Source organism: Notamacropus eugenii, chromosome 6 (genome assembly GCF_028372415.1).
Source record: "Notamacropus eugenii isolate mMacEug1 chromosome 6, mMacEug1.pri_v2, whole genome shotgun sequence".
Taxonomy (NCBI): Eukaryota; Metazoa; Chordata; class Mammalia; order Diprotodontia; family Macropodidae; genus Notamacropus; species Notamacropus eugenii.
In genome coordinates, this window is record NC_092877.1 from 383,314,495 (window position 1) to 383,336,282 (window position 21,788).

The window sequence follows — 21,788 nt, forward strand, 5'->3', positions numbered from 1 at the left end:
CTTCTTATCCTAGCAGTTCTTTGTGTCTTTTAAGGATAGATATTTCATTGCAATCCACCCTGAACCCTTAGACTACTCCCTGGGAGTTATTAAAAGGGAAAGATTTTTTGCCACTTCCAGAGAGCATTTTTCTTCCTATTAGTATTTCACATTCTTCCACATTTTGTTTTACTTGGTTTCAGTGAAGAAAGATATTGCTGCCTTCTCCAAAGCACACTAGGTATTTCCACTGCATCATGCCTTGGTGGTATGACAAAGGAAGCAGCTCACTGGGGCTCTCTGCTGCTTGCCATCCCAGCAGGACCTTTTGCTCTGCCTCACATGAAAAAGAATGAAATGAAGTAAAAATTCACTTCTAGACTTCCACTCCTTATAGACTTTACTCTCTCTGCTGGTCTCCTAAAAGCTATTTAGTTCTATGGTGTGAATGAGTGATTGCGTTTCAGTGTCCTACCTCTCAAAGATAATACATTAATACAGTTACCTGATCTCTCCCCAGAAGGAAGGTGAAAGGGATTGTAGACACCTGGGCAGGGTAAATGGTGAGGAATGACCTCAGTGCTTGAGCAATGAAGCAGGCCAATGTCTGGAGGGCTTGGAGAAGGCCATTAGTGTTAGCAGAAGCAGCTGATTCAAGGAACTCAGACTGAGAGTTTCCTGGTGAATATTCACTTCAAAGAGAATCCCATAATGAACCACAATCACACCAATATTTGTTTCTAAAAATATTTAAATAAAATGAGTAAATGTACTGAAAGAAATTAAAATGCGTACAAGTCTACCCATGTCTATGCGGTTACTCAGAATCACCCTTAGAGCTCTCAACCTGGGAAGAACCCTGGAGGGCGTATAGTAAAACCCTTTCTTTACCTTTAATTGTTATTTAAATTTGTGGAATTGTATCAGCAAGGACCTTGTCACACACGGGAGGGCCTGCTCTGCAGGTTCTTAGATCTGCTTTTCTGAAAGGAAAACAACTTCTGAGGAGTCAGCAATCACTTTAATGAAACACACATATCATTCACTTAGTTCCAGGGAGGGGAAAGTCAGCACCCTGAACATCAGAGAAAATACAAACAACAATTACAAGCAGAAATTACAAACAGAAAGACCAACAGACAGGGCTTCCAATTGTCTGACCATAAGCGACACATGCATCACAGATCAACAGACAGACCCAACTGTCTGACCATTACATACATACACAGTTACCAGAGAGAGAAGCACCAAGATGTGGATTTTCAAAGCTGGGGCAGGGGGGCTCCTTAGCAGCTGCCCAGACTCTTGACTGGCCAAGTATTTCCAATGAGTAAAACCTCACCTCAGAGTATTTATCCAACTTTTCAGAGCCAGAGGCAATGACCCTTCGACCCATTGCCTCAATAGAAATTACCAAAAGGTATTGAGGCCTATTAATGGGTGGGGAAGATCTTTAACTCTTCCCCCTACTCACCATTAAACTTATATTAACATTATAGGAAAAGAAAACATAATCCAGAGAAGTAGAAACAAGGCTCCAAGAACAGAAATAATTTAACCAAGACCATGCAAGTAGCAAGTGGGCGAGCCAGGATTCACACCCAGACCCACCTCACTTTAGGTACTTCACTACTTTCAATCTACTTGTATGGACAGAAATTTGCGGGTGAAAGGCGTGTGGCTGCTGTTTGCTAAGATGGAATGAGTAGTTACTGAAGGTTCACTTTTAAGACTGAAGATTTTTATAGAGTCAGTGGGCCCCAAGCTGGTTTCCTAACAGACCATCCAGCTGGAAGAGTAGCTCTTCAGAACCTTGGCTCCAACCCTGTCCATTGTCATAGTTACCTGCATTATACTGAACAGCCCCCAACTCCCTGCTTTTAATCCCAGAAGCATTTGTCTTCTGCTTGGATCCTATTCTCATCATACAAGGAGATCTGTAAAGGGCCCTAAATGTATAACAGAAGGAGGGTACAGACTCTCCAGAGCTCCTTAGGTGTTTTAGCATCTATAACAATGGCAATGACAATCTTTTCTCCAGCAGGCAGTTAACTCCATAGCTGAGAGTACACAATCCCACCTTGAAAACACTGAAGAGAAATCTGCCACCGAACTGACTCAGAAACTCCTGTTCCTTGATGAGCTGGTGTCCCTGGAAAATGACGTGATTGAGACCAAGAAGAAAAGGAGCTTTCCTGTTTTTGGGGCTCCACTGGACAGGCTCTCCGCTGGATCCTTCAACATCAAAGGAAAACAGAGGTAACTGAACACATCTCTAGGCCAAGGGAAAAGGCCTCTTCTTCAGCTCTAGGTTCTGAAACAAGAGATGATCTGTGAAAAGAGTAGCAGGGACACTCTTGTCATCAAGCTGTGCTGTCGCCATGGGGGTGGGAGCAAACTACTCTCTGAGCAGGAACTTAGAAAGCTACTAACACTTGGGTCAGTCTCATTAACCCACCATTGCTAGAGTGTGCTAAGGATCAATCACCACTCTGGAATAAGGGGGAACAGAGGAAATGACAACCATTTTTCCCATGGTTTATTTCTTTCATCATAATGGTAAGTATGACCATCATACAAGGTACCAATCCATGTGCGCACACAGGGACACATGTGTACACACACACACACACTCACACAGGATTATAGTAGATGTAGAACTTAGCACAATGAAACCATAGTTAACTAGAGCATGGGAGCACAGGATAGATTCTGCCTTACTGGATTCATAATTAACTAAATCATTTTCAGAAAACCATTCTGTCTTCTATCCCTATTGACCATCATTCTAAAACTGTCCTCGTTGTCAGCTCTTTTTTTCTGAATGATTATAGTAGTGCGGCAATCAGTGAATTTTCCTTTGATAATTGAGAATCACCTCTCATGACCTTGAGTTCATCATTCTAAAAAATCATTCCCAGTGTTGAGAACTGTAAGATATATAGTGGTACAGTGGGAAGGTTTCAGGCTTTGGAAGCAAAGGTCTGAATTCAAATGCCAGGCCTGATGATTCCTCCTGTGCCAAGTACTACCTTGGGCACATCACTAGATTCTCTGGGCCAAAATTCTTCACATGTAAAATGAGGGGTCTGAATCAAAAGGCATCCATGGCTCTTTCTAGTTCTAAACCTCTGAAAAATTGAATCCATTCAAACCTCCAGGAATCTTCTTAGCCTTTTGAATTTTTAATAATTCCCTAACATAACCTTTATTATTTATTCATCTCCATTAATAGAAAGGGTGAGGGCACCAAAGGGGTTAAATCTGAGGTAAATCCTGATTATCTAGTTTAACTTAACTAAATTCTTTCTAAGAATCGGTAATAATATAAAATGGTACAGAAAGCAGGCAAAAGTCTGCCCCCTGTAATAAATCATTGGCCAGCTCATTTCTTTGTTTAAAAACACTCAGGTCAATCACAATTTGCATGTCACAGAACTAAAAGGAACTGAAAAGCGATTTTCAGTTACTTTGATCAAAGTGGAGTTGTATTACAAATAGTGTTGTTAACCTGGAGTCAGGAGAGATCCGAGCTCAAATTCAGCCTAAGATACTAGGAAAGTGACTTGGCCTCCCTGAACCTGTTTCTTTACGTATAATATAAGAATATCATATTAAGAATAATACTGCATTAAGAAATTATAAGAAAACAAATGCCTGACCATAACATAGTTGAGAGGCTGAACTGAGAGTCTGTAGGCAAAAGGGCTGGAGGGATTCATTTATTCTTTTATCCTGTGTGGAGCCACTCTTGAAATATTGAATGTAAGCTGATGTCTGCTCTCTGAGACGCCTAATGTTACATGAAACAGCATCTCCCTCCAGAGCCAGCAGCTTCTTGTATGGTAGTCTGTCAGCCACTGAATACAGATGACATATGAATGATGTGATTCATGGCCCAAATTGGATGGTGCTGAAAAGGCAAGACCCAGGGAAGAGAAAATCCTAGATTCAGGAGCTTGAATGCAAGTCAGCATCAAGGTCAGGGATTAGCAATGAAATCAAAGGATGTGTTCCTGCTCTTCTCAGGGATCCAGTAAAGAGTCTTAGTGCCTTCCTCATAGGTCTTCCATCTGTAAAAAAAAAAAAAAAAAAAAAAAAGTAAATATTTTATTCAAATATTTGGGACCCCAGGAAGCCAGAATTTTGACTTGAGCAGCAAAGTTCTTCCTAGGTTTTCTGGCACAGAGAGAAGTATTTGTCTGGGCAGCCTTTCCTTTTCAAAGGTGAGGACCAGTAGAATTGTCCCTGAACCCTTGAGGACTCAAGACAATCCAGGTGCCCTTCCCTGTTCTCCCTTTATGAGAAGACCTTTTACAATGGTATATGGGCCACATACCTGTTAAAGAGCATAAGTCATGCACATGTTAGTGACATGTGGATCCCATCCCTGTTAGGGAGTATGAATTCCTTACACATTAGAGACACATGGAGCCCATACCTGCTAGAGACACAGGGTTGTACCAAACCCACCAGGCATTAATTCCACATCCCTGTATTTAAGCCCATTTCTAACTCTGTCAGACTCCTAATTGCATACCTACAAGACAAGCACAAAGTGCCTGTCTGGAGTCCCGGAGCTTAAAAATGCTGTCACCAACTCTTTGACATCTTATCCCTCATCCCCAATCATCTGTAGTAGGCACTGAGTGTAAAAAATCCAACAAAAACTAGGTCCTGCTTTCAAGGTGTTTCCATTTCATTAGGTCATCCAGCCTGTAACAGAAAAGTACCACAACATTGGAGCAGGGAGAAAGTACCAGTAAGTAAGGGAATCGGGAAGGATTCCCTGTAGGTGGTGCCCGCCGAGCTGAATCCCAAAGCCATCTAAGGATTCTGTGAGGTTGGTGGGATAAGAGGGTACATTCTAGGCATGGAAGCTAGGGGGGTGGGGTAAAGGGGTGAATGACTGCAGATGAGGCACCTCGATGGCAGAGGCTCGTTTTTATTTTCCTACATGAAAGTCTTCAGGTAGTTAGAAGTGGTAAAATTACATGGAAACAATAAGAAATAGACTTGTATAAGCTGCACATCATTGAATAAGATTCTTTTATTTCTCCTTGACAGCAAACTACAGGGTTAGTCTTGCCTTTTTTTATTCCCATTTCACACACCAGGAAACTGAGGATAAATATGAGATTTCTTTATGTAGCCAAGTCAAGTAGCCCAAAAAAATAAATTGGTAAAGTAGGAAAGAATCTGAGATTTGAGTTTGGTGACCAGGCACTGCTGCTTAATGCCACCTTAGAGGCTATTTCACTCTCTTGGCCTCAAGTGTCTTCATGAGTGGTATGTGATACGAGCCTTAAATCTGATGTTCTAGCACAATTCGACACTTAATAGAAGTTCTAGAACAGACAGGAACTCAGAGGACATGAGTTCAAACTTTCATTTTACAGATGAGGAAACTGTGCCCCAGGTACGTTATCTGACTCCCTAATGTCACACAGGCCCTGTGACGAGGAAGGATCTGAACCTGAGTCACCTGCCTCCTGTGGCAGTGTATCCAGCTGTCCCCCTGCTTGTTTCATGGTTTATCAATTTTTCTCCTCACAGCAACCCTCTGATCTAAGAGTCATTTTTCAGTTGGGTCTGACTCTTCACTACCCCGTTTGGGGTTTTCTTGGCAGAGATATTGGAATGGTTTGACATTTCCTTCTCCAGCTCATTGTATAGATAAGGAAACTGAGGCAAATAGGGTTGAGTGACTTGTCCAGGGTCATGGAGCTAGGAAGTGTCTGAGGCTGGATTTGAGCTCCTGAAGATGAATCTTCCTAAGCCCAGGCCTAGCCCTCTCTCCGCTGTGCCACCTGGCTGTCCTCACTGTACTTATAATTACCTATATTTTAAAGTTAAAGAAACTGAAGCTGAAGAAATTCAAGGATTTTGACCCTAGTGGTAGAGCTATGGACCAAAGTTGGGATTCACAACAAGCAGTTGTGTGGCTCATCTCTGTTCCATTACGCAGGCTGCTGCATGGAGTGCTCACCTTTCTCCCCACTCTGAGAACCCCCAAATCCTTTCAGAGCTCCCAGGGGACTTTCAGAATCTGTGCGGGACTTCATAAGCACCCATCCACACCACTAATTGGAGCTTTCACTTCTTTTGCAGGCATTTTTTTCATTTATTTATATGCTGATTCTCCCTAGAATCAATCAATCAGCCTATAATAAGAACAGAAGTTCCTTTTGAGCAGAGGATGATATGTCTTTGCCTCTCTTAAGTGTGTTGACACAGAGTAGGACCTGATCAGTGATTATTGATTTAAAATTAATTAAAATTCCCTGTCTCTGCTGACTCTAAGAGGAGGATGATTTCTCCAACACGCCTCTCAGTATTTCCAGCACCAATTACTGGGCACATCGCTGCTTCCCCTTCCCTATGTCACCAGAACTTAGAAGAAATGGGTTAATTTGGAAGATTCTTAGTGTTAAAGAAAGGTCAATGTTGGAGGGAGCAAAGATGTTCACATTCGTTCCAACTGCCCTGAGTCAAAAGGCAGCTTCCAACTTCTTGACTCTTTTCAGTCAGAAGTCAACTTGAATTTACATTCATAGACTCTTCTGAAAAGAAAGTAAGTGTGAAATATTCCCATTGTGGCCTCAGCTCAAAGGTGGAGAACCTGGGGAGGCCTTGAGATCCCACGTGGCCTTCTAGGTTCTTTGATGCAGCCTTTGGACAGATTACAAGTTTCACAGAACAAATCCTTTTATGATGGGGATTCGTTCTGTGAAGTGTGAATTCTGTCAAAAGACCACACTTGAGGACCTAGAGGACCACATGTGGTCTCAAGGCTGCAGGTTCCCCACCCCTACAGCAAAGACAGAGATGGGAAGGATGTATCTCAAATAAGATCATTTTTTTCCACCCATTTCTGAGTTAAAAGGAAAGAAGGAAAATATTTTGTTTATTCATGGAAAAATATCATTTTTTTAAAAAATTCTTTCCATGAAAACTCACAAACAGCCAACTATTGAAGGCTGGAACTTTCTCAGAGAAGAAAAAATAAACAGATTTCCAGCATCCTTTTTTTCAAAACAAACTAAAATTGTAACAGATTGCAATATTACTTGTGTATTGATTTAGTGTAGAATTTCAGAAGCTTTCCAGTTCATTTCTGACCCCGGGGGAATGAGCCTCCATAAATGAGTAGTAACTGCGCATGGTTCTCAAATAGCCAGAGCTGGACTCGTTTCTGTTCATTTACAGTAGACACCAGAAAGACTCCTCTTCCCCCCACCCAACTGTCCTCCATACTAGGTTTACAGTTAAATAATTAATATAGTAATGTTTGTAAGAACGGTCAGAAAATCACAGCCCCTTCACTATAGATGTAAGCTTATATAAACCTTGTCCAAAACTATTCCTTCTGTCAGTTCTTTAAAATGCCAAGGGGTTTAATATGGTGATACATGGATAGTATTCCATTGGCACCGTGGTTTCACCCAAGTGTCTACACTGCCCAGTAGTGTAGAGAAGTAGAGCATCACTGATTTGGAGCTGAAAGGGCCATCAAGTCCACATGTCATTTTACAGATGAGGAAACTGAGGCACAACTAGCTTAAATGACTTGCCAAATAGCACACAGCTAGTAAGTGTCTAGGGCAGAATTTGGACCCAGGTCTTCATGACTCCAAGTCTAGCGTTCTCTACCTTTCTTCTTCTTGACTCACTCAGGCTATCCATCCTCTTCAACTCCACTCATATCCTCCTCAGAATTGATCAGAAGTGATTCATCAAACATGTTCATGTTACAGCAATATCATTATATCCTGTAGCAATTATTATGTTATAACAGTTCTAGAATAGAATTCTGTATATTGAAACTAACTGTTGTTTCAGCATAGTTGGTTTGGGAACTTTTTCCCTCATTACAGATTGTTACTGCTTAGGATTTCGAGTCTGGAGAATTGGATGAGGAGCATTGAGATTAGGTGACTGATTCGACTGAGGTCACACAGCTACAATACATCAGAGATCAGACTTGGACCCAGGTTCCCCTACTCCAACCTCAGTATTTTCTGTGTTTTCTTCTTTTTCTATTTATTTAACTTTCCACATACCCAACAATCCATCTCTCCATCTGTGTGTTACCTATTTATCTACCCTCTAACTGTATTTCTCCATGTTTATCTGGATTATATGTATTATAATTCATCAATGAAGCCATCATCTTACTGATATGACTGCTCCATCCATCAGCGGTGACCCTAGGTCATCCTCACCTTCTTATCGTGTGTGGTAAGAATGAATCTCTCTTTCTCCGCTTTCCTCCTATTCACCAAGGAAAGGGCCTATGTTTGAGATCTCTACATGTTTAAATGCTACAGATAATGCTCATCTCTTAAACTCTTGCAATAATTGCTAGCAAACAGTTAGCATCTGTTTAATATTCAAGCAATATTATTTCCAAACAGTCTTAGTAAGGGTAATCATTGCAGGCCCCAAAGAGATGCAAAATTGGAAAATGAATGGACATCTGGACCAGAAACCTTGCCAGGACAGAAAATATGTCAAAGCACATGGAGCTGAAATCCCATAAGAAAGACACAGTGCAGACACACAGAGAGACGCAAGCACCCAGACACAAACAACATGCACAAGTAAGCACACAGAGGCAAACATGGCATACAGGTACACGTACCAACATAAACACTCATGTACACGTGAGCACACAGACACACACAGGCAGTCACAGACTTGCATGCACTCAAAAACACGCACACACACATGCCCATGCACATCCACACAAACCCTAAACCTTTTCCATGGTCTGTCTTCTCTCTGCTGTCTCTTCTCCTTCTGGACTTAGAATGCAATTTGCCACCTTCTCTTCTCTGTCTCTGATGGAAGGATGCCGTGCTTGAGTCCTTAACCCAAACCTCACTCTGAACCTGTTCTCAAGTACAGACTTCTGCTTCACATTTGTCTCTTTTCCTTTTCCCTTTGAACGCATTAGCAATTTTGTAAACATTACACGATTCAAATCCAAGAGACTTAAACACTCAATGGCTTTTCCTCCCAAACTTGCCTTCTGAAGTTACTATGTGTTGGCCTCCTGTTTTCCAAAGCATTGCCTCCCTCATCCCCTTCCCAGGAATGCATTCCTCTGCTAATGTCTAGCAGATCATGGGGCCACACTCTTCCTGTATGTCTCTCACATACATCAATATCCCTTGAATGGAATTAATAAAGCTCATGATAAAGGTCCATCTATCTCAAGGTTTGCTGCTGAAATATGGGTGAGGGGATTCTCTCTCTCAAAGCCAAGCCAGACTAAGGCCAAAGTTCTTCACCTTTTTCTATCATGTTTACCCCCTCTGCCCCCAGCATCTTGATGAAACCCATTTAATGTTTTTAAATTAAGAAAATAAAATCGATATGATTACAAAGGAAGGTAAAGGTTAGTGAAGATGAAATTCTATTGCCCCTTCAAATTCACAGAGTTCCATGGAGAGATTTCTGAAATCTGTACCCAAGTTACTTGGGGGTCCATGGACCCCAGGGTAAGAATCACTGCTTTGAGGATATTGAGGGAGCCCTCATCATCCCAGTTTTCCATTTGCTAAGGATATGTCATCCATAAAAATGTGGTTTAGCAAGGCCTGCTCCTTAGGGGTAATCAATTCCATGCAGTTGCTTCTCCCTATCTATTTTTTTTTGTCTATTTAAAAAATGTCTTCTGTTATCTCATTCATCACTTGCCTTTATATATGACCTCAGCACCCTAGCTCAGTCCCATCACAGGCTGGCTGCCTGATAATGTTAGCTGGATTGGGAATTTCTCGAGGTGACATAGCACCAAATGTTATCACTTGGTGCACACTTGTGTTGTTTATAGGACTCAGAATTTTATAGCTAGAGATAATAGGACCTTAGACCTAGAGCAGGAAGTGACTTCAGAAGTCAAACTCCCTCGTCCTACAGATATGGGGACTAAGGGCCAGGGAGGGAGGTAACTTTCCCAAGGTCATGGCCCTTCTATTTTCCTCTACCCCCATCCGATTGTTATCCTTAGAGTGGGAGTCTAGTGTCTCATGGTGGTCCTGCCTCCAATCCTCTAAGACTAGGACCACTGAAATAGCTCTCCCTTTGGCATGTCCCATTCCAGGATACTTTTTTTGTGATCATAGGACAATGAATCAATAGATGGGAGGAAGACTGGGCAGCATATAGTCCAACCTCTTAATTTTACAGATGATGTTGAAAGAACTGTTGAAAGGCAGTAAGTGGCCCAGATGGATGTCAGGTCCTCAAACTCCAGCAGCAATAGTGAAAGAGCTGGAGAGGGGTCTGTACATCATCTACCTGGGTGGTGGTGATTGTGCTGCTGTTTTGCTTAGATTGTATGATTTAGCTAAGGACAGCATTCACAAACTCCTAGAATCATCAAATACTAGAGCTTTCTAGTCCTCCCACACAGCTGACCCAGAAGCCCTACAACACCATCTCTGACTGGTAGCCACCACCTGCTGTTTGGATACTTCCAAGGTGCAGAAATAGCCCATGCCACTTTGGACAGCTCCAATTGGGAGGAGGCAGTGATTTGTCTTAACATTTGGCCTAAATCTGCTTTTCTGTAACATCCACCTCTTGCTCTAGATTCTATTTTCCAGAGTAACTCAAAAAATTCTGGGTTCCTCTTTTTAATGACAGCCCATGAAATTTTTGGAGACAGTTTCCCTTGAGATCCTTTATAGCAATGTTAATTAGCATGAAGGAAACCCTCTCTTGACACTTGGAGAAATGTGCTCAGCCACCTTTGCCTCATCTTTCCCTTAACCAAATTTTCCCCACCATGAGACCAAAATGCCTTCTGAAATCCAAGGTCACTCTGTTGTCCTCTGATGGCAAAAGACATTTAAGGATCTAAAGAGATTCCGCTCCCCACTGACTCTCAGGAAGCAGGAGTTTTCAGTTATTTCCTAAGGTTATGACAATATTTTAAAAGTTAGAAAGAAAGGCGTTTGATTTGTAATAGTTATTAAGTGGCCAGCTTAAAGCACTGACACAGGAGTCAAAGATCTTGGGTTCAAATCTCCCTCTGCTATTTTCTCCTATGGGGTCTTGGACAAAACATGTAGCCTACCTGGGCCTCACTGTTCTCATATGTTAAATGAGGTGGCTGGGCTGGCAAGCCTCTGAGAGCCCTTTCAGGCTTGGATCTATTCTCTTAAAGTAAGAAAATACTTTTGAGATTTACCAAGGTCAGTTGCATTGTCCTGACTTTCAGAATACAAAAGGCATTCCTAGTCCAATTCCAGATGGATGTTCTGTAATGAGTAGTTGATATCTGGGTTGAACCAAGGAAGCAACAGGCTTTCTCCAGTTATGCAGGGAAAAGCCTGCATCTAAATTCTCTACTCATTTAGCCTTGAGGAAGTTTTGTATCATAGAGTGACTCCTGGTGGTGAACTAGCTGAAAGTCCTCAGGAGCTTTGTGCTGCATCTCTTTTCTTTAGTTAGCATAGACATGATCCAAAGGAGCCTTAGGAAAGTGGACATAAAAATCTGGTTGAGAGGACACACCTCCAGTCTTATGAAGGATTTCATTCACTTCTGAACTTCCAGGAGCTATCCCTGAGTCTACGCTTCTCATATTTGCAAGATGATAACACCAAAAGAAATTCTGGTAGCAGTACTCGACAATGCTCTAGCACTTCTTACCTGCAGAAAGGAAAGCCTACGAAGGCAGCCATTAATAACACATGGTGGGTGTAGCCTGGCTAGGCAGCCATTTGACTGAAAGGGATGCCAGGTCTTTAGTGAACTTTTACCTAAATATAAGATAAGAGTTGGATATGGGAAACAAAAGTTACTACAGACTTCATCTGTGTTAGGGGAGGAATCATGGAGATGAGTGGCAGCCCTGTCTTTTGTCCTGTTCAGAGCAGAGCTATAATATTGCTTTCAGTTCTGGGCAAAAGTCTCTGACGGACATTGACAAGCTACAAATCAACATATCGAGGCATCTCAAGTGTATGCCATGTGTATAGAGACTGAAGTATCTGGCATGTTTAACCTAGAGGAGAGAAGGCTAGGGGCAGAGGTGAGGGGTCTTTAAGTACAGGCACACCTTAGAGATATTGTGGGTTTGGTTCCAGATCACTTCAATAAAGTGAACATCACAATAAAGGCTATGTCACAATAAAGTTCGTCATGCAAATTTTTTGGTTTCCTAGTGAATATGAAAGTTCTGTTTACACTATACTGTAGTCTATTAAGGTTGCAACTGTATGCCTAACAAAACAGTGGACATACCTTAATTTAAAAGCTACTTTATTGCTAAAAATGCTAACTATCCTCTGAGGCTTCAGGGAGCTCTAATCCTTTGACTGATGAAGGGTCTTGGCTCCCTCCTGATGGCTACTGACTGCTCAGGGTGATGCCTTCTGAAGGCTGGGGTGACTGTGGTAATGCCTTCAAATAAAACAACAATGAAGTTTGGCGTATAGATCAACTCTCCCTTCTACTTGGACACGTAGAAGCTATTGTAGAATTATTGATGGGCCTTATTTCCATAATGTTGTGTCTCAGGGAATAGTGAGGCAAGAGGAGAGGGGAAAAGATGTTCGGCGGAGCAGTGGGAACACACTGCATTTATTGCCCGTTTTCACCATCTTATGTGGGTATGGTTTGTGGCACCCAGAGTCAGTTACAATAGTAATATCAAAGATCACTAATCACAGAACACCGTAATGAATACAATGAGAATGAAACAGTGTGAAAATTACCAATATGTGACACAGAGGCATGACCTGAGCACAGGCTGGTGGGGAAAACAGTGCTCCTTGAGTCGCTCCATGCAGAGTGGTCACAAACTTGAAAGAAAGAAAGAAAGGGAGAGAGAGAGAGAGAGAAAGAGAGAGAGAGAGAGAGAGAGAGAGAGAGAGAGAGAGAGAGAGAGAGAGAGAGAGAGAGAGAAGGAAGGAAAGAAAGAAAGAAGGAATGAAAGAAAGAAGGAAAGAAAGAAAGAAGGAAACAAAGCAGGAAAGAAAGAAGGAAAGGAAGGAAGGAAGGAAGGAAGGAAGGAAGGAAGGAAGGAAGGAAGGAAGGAAGGAAGGAAGGAAGGAAGGAAGGGAAGGAGGGAGGGAGGGAGGGAGAGAGAAGGAAAAAAAGGAAGGAAAGAAGGAGAGAAAGAAACAAAGAGAAACAGAAACAAAAACCCAATATGTGCAAAGTCAATAAAATAAAGTGTGACTGTTGTGCAGCAAAGTAATTGCCCTTGTCCTACTTGGACCCAAGAACAAGACCAGAAGCAATGGGGGGATGGGGGAAAGGAAGAGGCCAAAAAGACAGCCTAGCCCTCCTGTCAAGAGAGACCCTGCGTTGGCCAGAAGTGGGACGGCCTGGGGGAGGTCATCGGAGCCTTGTCTCTGGAAGTCTTCAGACAGAGGATGGCCCCTTCCAGTCCTCTAGGGAGGTATGTTGGAGGTACACTATGGACTAGCTGGCCTCTAAGGGCCCTTCCTACGATGAGCTGCTGTGTTTGGGTGACACAACTCCTAGAAGCTCTAATGGCGAAATGAAGGATATGTCCAAGAGAGAATGAGCGTCTGTGGGCGACGGCCAGGGCAGGGTGTCTTTGGGAGGCAGACTGCAAGCAGGTGAGGTTGAACGCTGCCCAAGTCAGACGTTTTCTTTGTTTTTCTTGTTAATGTTCCCGGTGATTATTCTCGATTTTCTTTTTGCCCCTTGGAAGGTTGAGCCTCAACGTCTTGGGTTAAGATTGTTTAAGGCTTGTCATACCACCAGTCCGTCACAAGAGGGCCTAGCAGCCAGTGGAAACTTCTCTCTTGCCCTAAATTTGACTTAGTGTGCCAGTCTGAAGTCTTGAGCTGCTGCTGCCGCTGCTTTTAAAAAGGTCTGTGGGTGTGAGTGAGGGCAGGATGGGGGAGGAGGGAAAGCGGAAGAAGGCGAGGGCAAAGTAACAGGGAACTTTCTAAAAATGTTTCATTCTAGGAAAATGTCCAGATGAAAGCAGGCAGAACCTTTGGACTTCTAAGCAGCCACAGCCCGTGGCAAGAGCCAGAGCGAGTCTGCCCCCAGAGCCCCTTTCTCAGAAGCCTTCATTCTCACTTCAGCAAACCCTAAAGGGCCATTATACCTCAGTTCCTTCCTGTCTCTGAAGCGATTTTTTTCAAAGCACTTGTTTGTAATCTCTATTTGTCCTCACAATCTTTCGATTGTTCTATTTTATTTCAAGTTTGTGCCTATGATTCTGTTGGTTTAGGGAATTCCCAGGGAGGAAACTCCGTCTCCCTGCCAGTCACCACCAGCTCTCAACCTTAAAGTCTCAGAGAGTTGTCTGGGAAACAGAGGGTCAGTGACTTGCCCTGCCTCACGCAGGCAACATGTGCCCAGAGGAAGGATGTGATGCCAGGGCTTCCTGCCCCTAGGTAATACACAACCACGCACTGGTTCTTTTCATTATCTAGTGAAGCCAGGTGTTGTGTGTATCTACCTGCATGCATGTCCATGTGTATCTATGTGGGAGTGTGCTCCAAGCCATGCTTGCTCAGGTCTGTGAGAATCATTCAGCACAGCCTACCATGCTCACAATCTCATCGCTTATATTTGTACAATACATTACACTTTCCAAAACATTTTCATATATTTCAGTCATGTTTTCATACATGATCCCTTTCCCCTCCAACAGCCCCATGTCCTTGGGAAAAGTTGACAGAACAAAAGAAAGTTTGATGATTATTTTAAACCCAATAGGGCCAATACTGGCATGTTTCTGCAAGATACTTCAGATCATGGCACAATTCAAAACTGCAGGTGGCAAATAGAATCATATATCAAGAGCTAGGGGCGCAAGGACCTTTTAGGCCAACCCTCATTTCAGTTTACAGATGAGGAAACTGAGTGCCCAGGATTTGCTGGAGGCCATGTAGGTAGTAAGCATCAGAGGGAAAATGTGAACCCACCTTCTCTGACTGCAGAGTCAGCATTCTTTCCAACTGGGCATACTGCCTCTGTAAGAAACAAATGAGGAGCCAATAGAAAATTTAAGAGGAGTCATCACGAAGGTAGAGAGAGAATAAGATGCTCATACAACTCACTCCATAATAGTCACATATCAAAAAAGAAAAAAAAATAGGAAGAGGAGAGAGAAGCCTCAGGAGGAGTTGATTATCAGTGCCCAAAGCCGCAGAAAGGTCAGATCTGCCCATGACACTGTAGGCAGCTAGTTTGCTACTGAACGACATCGCCCTTTACATTATCCCAGAGATTGTTAAAGGCTGAGTAATACTGGCCCAATTTGACTGGAAGACTGAAATCCTCAACCAATTAGAATTCAACCTAATCTTATTCAGCTGGTGAGAGGAAAGAAAAGAGGGTAGATGTAGAAAGGAAACATTTATGAAGATAGACCTGAGAGAAGACTAGACTTTAGAAACCTTCAAGAGTCATATTGAAATTTTGGAAAAAGGTTTTGTGGAGGAGATATTGGTTGGGAGACATTTTAGTGAGACACAAAGACACTTAACAGGGCAAAGAAGCTTCTAACTTTCCTGAATATTAGATCTGGGGAAGGATGGGAAATGGCGTATGCAACTTAGAAGGTAATGATCTCTCTAGTATTAGAAGTGTTCCAGCAAGAGTTGCATGGCCTTGGTTAGGTGAGTTGCAGAGGAGAATTCTGTATCACACAGGTGATTGACTTAGATGAAGTCCTTGGTCAGCTCTTTGGTTCTTGAAATACATGTCAACCACTTAGATCAGGAGGAAAAGTAGGACCAAGTAGGCCCACCTTCTCCCTTGGTTTTACCTCTCTCTTCCTTTTCCATCTTCATGCTCCTGGACATTCTCCTTTTGGGAACATTAGAACTCTCCCATGTTGGAAGCAACATACTAGGTTATCTTGATTTAGCTTGGGTTTTGAGACTTTGATACCACCGGACCAGTCAAAAGACTGTTGGACTTTCCCAGCTTCCTTTCAACATGGTCACTTGCCATTCAGACATCTGATGGACCACAGGGTAAGTTATTAGAGGGATCCAAACAAATAAGATCAAATACACAGATGAAAATCCTACTCTGGGACTGTGTAACCTCAAGAAAGTCATTTAATCCTTCAGGACCTCCATGTCCTCAATCCCTCAAGGAAAGAGTCGCAATAGATGGTATCTGAGGCCCCTTCTGGCAACCAATCTAGGAGCCTTGGATTTCACTTTCACTCAGTAGTTCTGTGCATTTCCCCTCTAAACTCACCCTTCCTGATGCCCATGTCTTACAGAAAAACGGTGGAGCTTCCAAAAAGGCGATTTGGAGTCCCCATTGATCGTATTGGGAGCAATCGTCTTGCAAACACCAGGGGCTAGTGGAATCCATGGGTAAGTACAATTTGATTAAGGTATTATGCCAATGGGCCCCTTGAAATCAATTCAGAACAGACTCACTATGTCCACTAGGCACATTTGCTTTCTTGCTGGACACTGATTTTTCTGATGTATACGATTTTTTTTTAAATTTCAGACTCATTCTGGTAGGGCAATAAGTGGTACCAGTTGTAAAGAATGCTATGTTGAGATTTAATTTTTAAAACTAAAAATTTATGTAAAATCAAGCAGTAAAGTCTGCATGCAGTCCTGTGTAAACACACATAAAAGAATATGATCCATAATAAATACCAAATCCCAGAATTAGGGATTTCAAAGCTGGAAAGGATCCTAGCTGCCCAACTCACACCTCTGAAAACCTCTTTCTGATTCAACACCAAGCAGGACATCATCCAAACTGATCTTGAAGAGCTTCAGTGACTGGAAGCCACTACCTTCAGAGGCAGTAGAGGCAGCCCATGGTTCCTGGGGACAGCCAGCTCTCCTTGGTCAGAATCTCTTCTTGACCTCTGGCCTCCATCAGCTTCTCTCTAGCTTCATCTCGTTGCACCTCTTTCTTTTCCCTAGGGCCAATAACACACATTCCACGTTTTTACCTCATTAACTTCTTTATACCCAACTAACCTTCTGTTTTTGAGGAGAGACAAGCACCTATCTAGGCAAGGAGGGCACAGTCCAATCACAGACAGCATTATGGAAGGAAGATTCCTTGAGACTGTTTGGTCTGGTCTAGTATTGGGGCCACACCATTTCTCACAGTGTTATGCATGGGACAGGTCCTTGACAAAAGTATTTTGAATCCTCAAAACATCAGAAACAATTCTTGATTCTTAACAATTGTTATGCAAGCAGCCTAAAAGGCCAGGCTCCTGCCCTGCTCTTCTCTGAGCAGCATTTTCTTTTGGCATTCTCTATATTACTTCCCTCAAAGGAAGTAAGTTACAATGCCCAGAGCCCTTTGAGCTCTCCATCATTGTGCCTGCATGTATTATTGATTTTTTCCCCTGCCAACATTCCTCAGGGACATAGGCAACACTAATGGAGATACAGCATTGCCTTACTCCCCTCTGATAAGGTGCCATCCTCCCTAAGAGGACGTCTCTCCCTTCACATGGGCATAGATCCTTGATCAACTCCTGAGAGGTGGTTGCTGGGGCACCGAGTGCCTCCATCTGTCCTCGATTTTGTCCTTTGTCCATCGCAATCATTACCAAGCAAGGCCTGAAGAGGTCCACACTTTTGCCAGAACTTACCACCATCACACCCCCATACACACACACACACACACACACACACACACATTTTTACCATTATACACTCATACCCATACACATTCATACATACTAAATTACATACATATAAACTCAAAAATACTTTCCTACACGTAAGCATGCACACACATCCAAAGTCACACACACACACACACACATTCATACATACACACAGAGAGAGATGTACATACATACAGCTTAAATAGAACTTTGTTGCCTGATGACCTGCAGACCTCGATATCCCTGTGATTATTGAATGCCTCATTGACCCCACCTAGGATATGGTTCCCTGCTACTTAACCCACGTCATTATTAAATCACATGCTGAGATACACAAACTAATGTACATTATGTTGATGATGGGGGTAGTTTTACTGGGGTTTCATGTGGTCAAAACAAAACAAAACAAAACAAAAACAGCTGAATTAGGAGCCCACCAATCATTGCAGAAATCCAAGTATCTTCCTAGAGCTCACTGCCCACCCCCTATCTCTTTGACAAAGTTTTAATCTGGAGCAGTGTAAAGGGAGGCAGCCCAAAGGAATTAGTGTTTCCAATGAATATTTCTGCACGATGACATTAAAACGCTGTACTCGCACACAGTAGCACTTCAGAATCCAGCCACGATTAAAGGCAGAGTCCTTATTGATCCTGGAGGGAGAGGCCTTGGGTTCAAATCTGCTTCAAAATCTTATTTTCAGTGTGACCGCTGAAACATGAGTTCACATCCAGGGCCTCAGTTTTCTCATGTGTGGAAAATGAGGAGTTGGATCAAAATGGTCTCTAAGGCTTCCTTCAGCACAAAATCTACAATGCTGTGATTTTTCAGGTCACAAAAGCCATTTTCCATTAGATTTCTGACCCAGTTTCACAAACCGCAAAAGTTCTAATTATTGATAAAGCTCTGAATATTCCCTAAATTCAACTGGCTTTTCCAAACCAACAGAAACATGGAAATCTGACCATTGTCACTTCTAATCCAAATTAAAATAGCATAACCATGATGACAAAACCTCAAAGTTATATAATTTAAAAAAAAATGTTTCAAAACGAATGCTCTCATCTTGCTCCCACAGAGGTTGATAAATTTGACTTTTTCTCCTTTTTATTACCAATAATTGATTTACACAAGGTACTGCTAGCTCAGCATCTTCTGTTAATGGGATATGGTCTGCCTACCTTTGCTCATATGGTTTTCAGGACTCATACATCAGCAATTTCTGTTGACTCACCCTTTCCCTTTTTGACCTTGTGTTTCTTAAGTACATTTAATTTTATAATGCCCTTTCCATGGACTATTCTATTTGATCTAGGCGGTAGTCCTGTGAAGTATGTGGTATAATTTTTATTATCCCTATTTTAAAGGTAAGAAAACTGAGGCCCATAAGAGAGATTATTTACCCATATTCACATAGCTGCCAGACCTCTTCACTGTGAAGCTAACATTCTTTCCATCACCTTCTTTATCCTGATCAGGCAGGGTTGGGTGAACACCCTTCCTTCTTTCACTTTTCTAAGGCAGTAACTGACTTTATGAAAATCTTGTTTCCCTTCTGTGGGGTTTGCTGTGAATGCCTCTGGGGACACCTGACAACTTGAAGTGAAACTCAGCCCTGACCACTGGACTTGTGTTTGGTTTGAGGTTAGGGCTTTGCAAAATAGCCACATATTTTCATGATTTCCATCCACAACTTGAATCTCATCCTTGGAGCATGGTTTGAGGAGGACATACCCCTACGAGGGAAGATAAGGTGAAGCACCTCCTAAGAGCATGAGGCTGAGGTTGGGGCTCAAATCCCACCGACCTCAAGATGAAACATTGCCCATTTTGCAATGGAGGGGTGTTTACAAATAGCCCTAACTTTTTAAGTGAGTTCCCAACTCTGTTGTGTGTGGTGATTGGTCAACTTCTGTGGCAAAGTTCATCCTTCTAAATTCTACTAAAAAGGAATTTGAATCACTTATGTAGAGAATAACTTACTCAGATTTACTATGGAAGTACTAGGATGAAAATAATTACTGTCTTGAAACAGGGGCAGTCAAGACACTGATTTTACTCTTGTTCTGCCTGAGTCCTGAGGAGACCTTGGCTTCATCCTTTAAGCCTCACAGAGCCCTTTGGAAAAGCCCAAAAGGAAATAATGCTGATGTCCTGGGGAAGCAACCCTAGGCCAGACCTGTCCAAAGGAGAGAAGGGTGCCTAGAGCTCACTGTGTGAAGCTGGCTACTCTTGTTACTCTCAGGAAAAGATGATTTAGGTGAACACATTGTGCTGGACCATAGGAGACCCAGCCAACAAAGATGGCTGTCAGAAAAGGAAAGAGAAGGAAAAAGGAAACAGTAATTTGGACATATTAAAAACACCCTGATTCCATAACCTTTTGAAGCTTTCAGAAGGGATTCTTCCCACAACCCTGCAAGGTTGGAAGAGAAAGTATTGTACCCACCATACAGATAGAAAACTGAGACTCAAGAATTTGTGGAGTTTGTCCATAACCATGAAGTCAGAAGTACCAGAGCTGAGCTTCAAACCACATCTCCAGATTTCAGGTGCAAGCGTCCAAACCTTCCTATCTCCCTTTTGCATATCTGTTGACAAATGATTCAGCCAAGGGGCATCCTTGGGTCCATTAAGTCAGTCCAAGATGATGAGATCCTCCAGGTACAAGAAGTTCATCTCTACCTTGAATATCAGAGACTGCATTAGCAGAGAGTTCCATCTCTCTGCATGTTAGGATACTCTCTGCAGTCTCGAGGTTTAGGGAATGGCCTAGGCCACTGACCAGTAAAGTGATTTACCCAGGATCACACGATGAGTACGCATCAGAGGCAGGACTTGAACCTTCCTGGCTGACTCTTTCTTTACTACATCGTGCTTCCCATCTGAGAATGAGCTGAGAAATTAGGCTGAAATGTGACTCCAGAGATATCATGGCAGCAAGCTTTGTGATTGGAGACATGGCAGCCTCTGGTGGGCCTTCATGGCTGGGAGATTTGGCAAGACTCTGAGATCTCCCATCTCACGTTCCTGACAGAGTTTCTGGGCTTCAGGATTGCACTGGGGTTTATTTCTTTTACTTTTTACTTTGGTTATTTTAACAACTTTTTTTTTTCTATCTGCAGATGCTGCTTTCTGGGATGACATGTGACAGAAACCCCAATGGTCTTGTCCTAATGAATAATGCCTAGCAACCCCAAGTCCTCCCCTTTCCCTGCATCAGATCAGAACCCTATCACTCCCCCCGAATGTGTCTCATTTCAGTGCATGGCACTTTTCATTTTAAACATTAAAGACAAATCTTCCAAGCTCTGCAAGTTGTCTCCAAAGCCTCTTGTTTTAGGAGAATCTATATGTTTCTAAGTGTCAGCCAGAAGTCATCTAGATGGTGTGGGCTTCCACAGTATTAGGAGGGATAACTTCAGCTCAAGGGACTGTCTCAGGACAGATGTGCCCTGGAAAATTAAGATGCAAAGTTTTCATTTTTGTTTGTAGAGGTAAAAAGGCAAGAGAATGATATCTATGTTTCCTTAGGGTAACTTTCACTTTCTTTCCTTTTCTTTGCTGTGAATAACATTTGTTCATCTACTTGGGAGTCTGACAATTGGATCATTACTATAGGGTGGTGCCCTTCCCACCAGCTGCCAGCTTTCTCAACCATCCCCAGCTTAGTCATAGAACCTGAATACTGTGGCCGTTAGGAAAACAAGCATCAGAATGGTCTGGTTTGCTCTCCTCCTGAGGAGTGTAGTGACACCCTCAGGACTTCCAAGTGCTAAAGCCACTGGTGCCCTGGGTGGACGGGCTACAGCTATAGCTTGACCTGACTTGGGTCCCTTTTCTGGCTCTCCTTGAACACAGAAGTAAAGTAATTTTAATGACAGCTCTATAATTTGTTGGTCCGGGGTCCAAAAGTCTGCCAAGTGTTGTGTGCGGTTTTAGGTTAAATTGGAGAAGCACTGGCACTTTGGTCCACCTTAACAGAGGTTCCTATTGGACAGAAGAAGTAGCAACAGGGAGCAGGGGTCATGAAGCTTGTAGGAGGAGGGCAGAGCTGGGCAGCCTGGGCAGAGGGGCATCACTTTCTGCTCACAGCAAAAGAGAAACGTACTGTTGCCCAGAGGTGAAAGAAAACACAAAGCACACTGCACATCCAATGGAATAACCACAGGAAGGACCAAGATACTTGGA

The 21,788-nt window shown here is 42.7% G+C and overlaps 1 protein-coding gene across 2 annotated transcripts in view; it reads left to right on the forward strand.

The window, feature by feature from the left end:
- The window catches only part of OSTN (osteocrin), a 33,611-nt gene extending 12,697 nt beyond the window's left edge, over positions 1-20,914 (forward strand). Inside the window, exons 3-5 of one of the 2 annotated variants that reach the window (XM_072618864.1) lie at positions 2,021-2,238; positions 16,226-16,322; positions 20,723-20,914. In XM_072618864.1, coding sequence (XP_072474965.1) covers positions 2,021-2,238; positions 16,226-16,310 — 303 coding nt within the window. In that variant the 3' untranslated portion in view covers positions 16,311-16,322; positions 20,723-20,914. The remainder of the gene's footprint in view (positions 1-2,020; positions 2,239-16,225; positions 16,323-20,722) is intronic. The other variant, XM_072618865.1, reaches the window with a different exon arrangement.
- Positions 20,915-21,788: the final 874 nt, after the last annotated feature.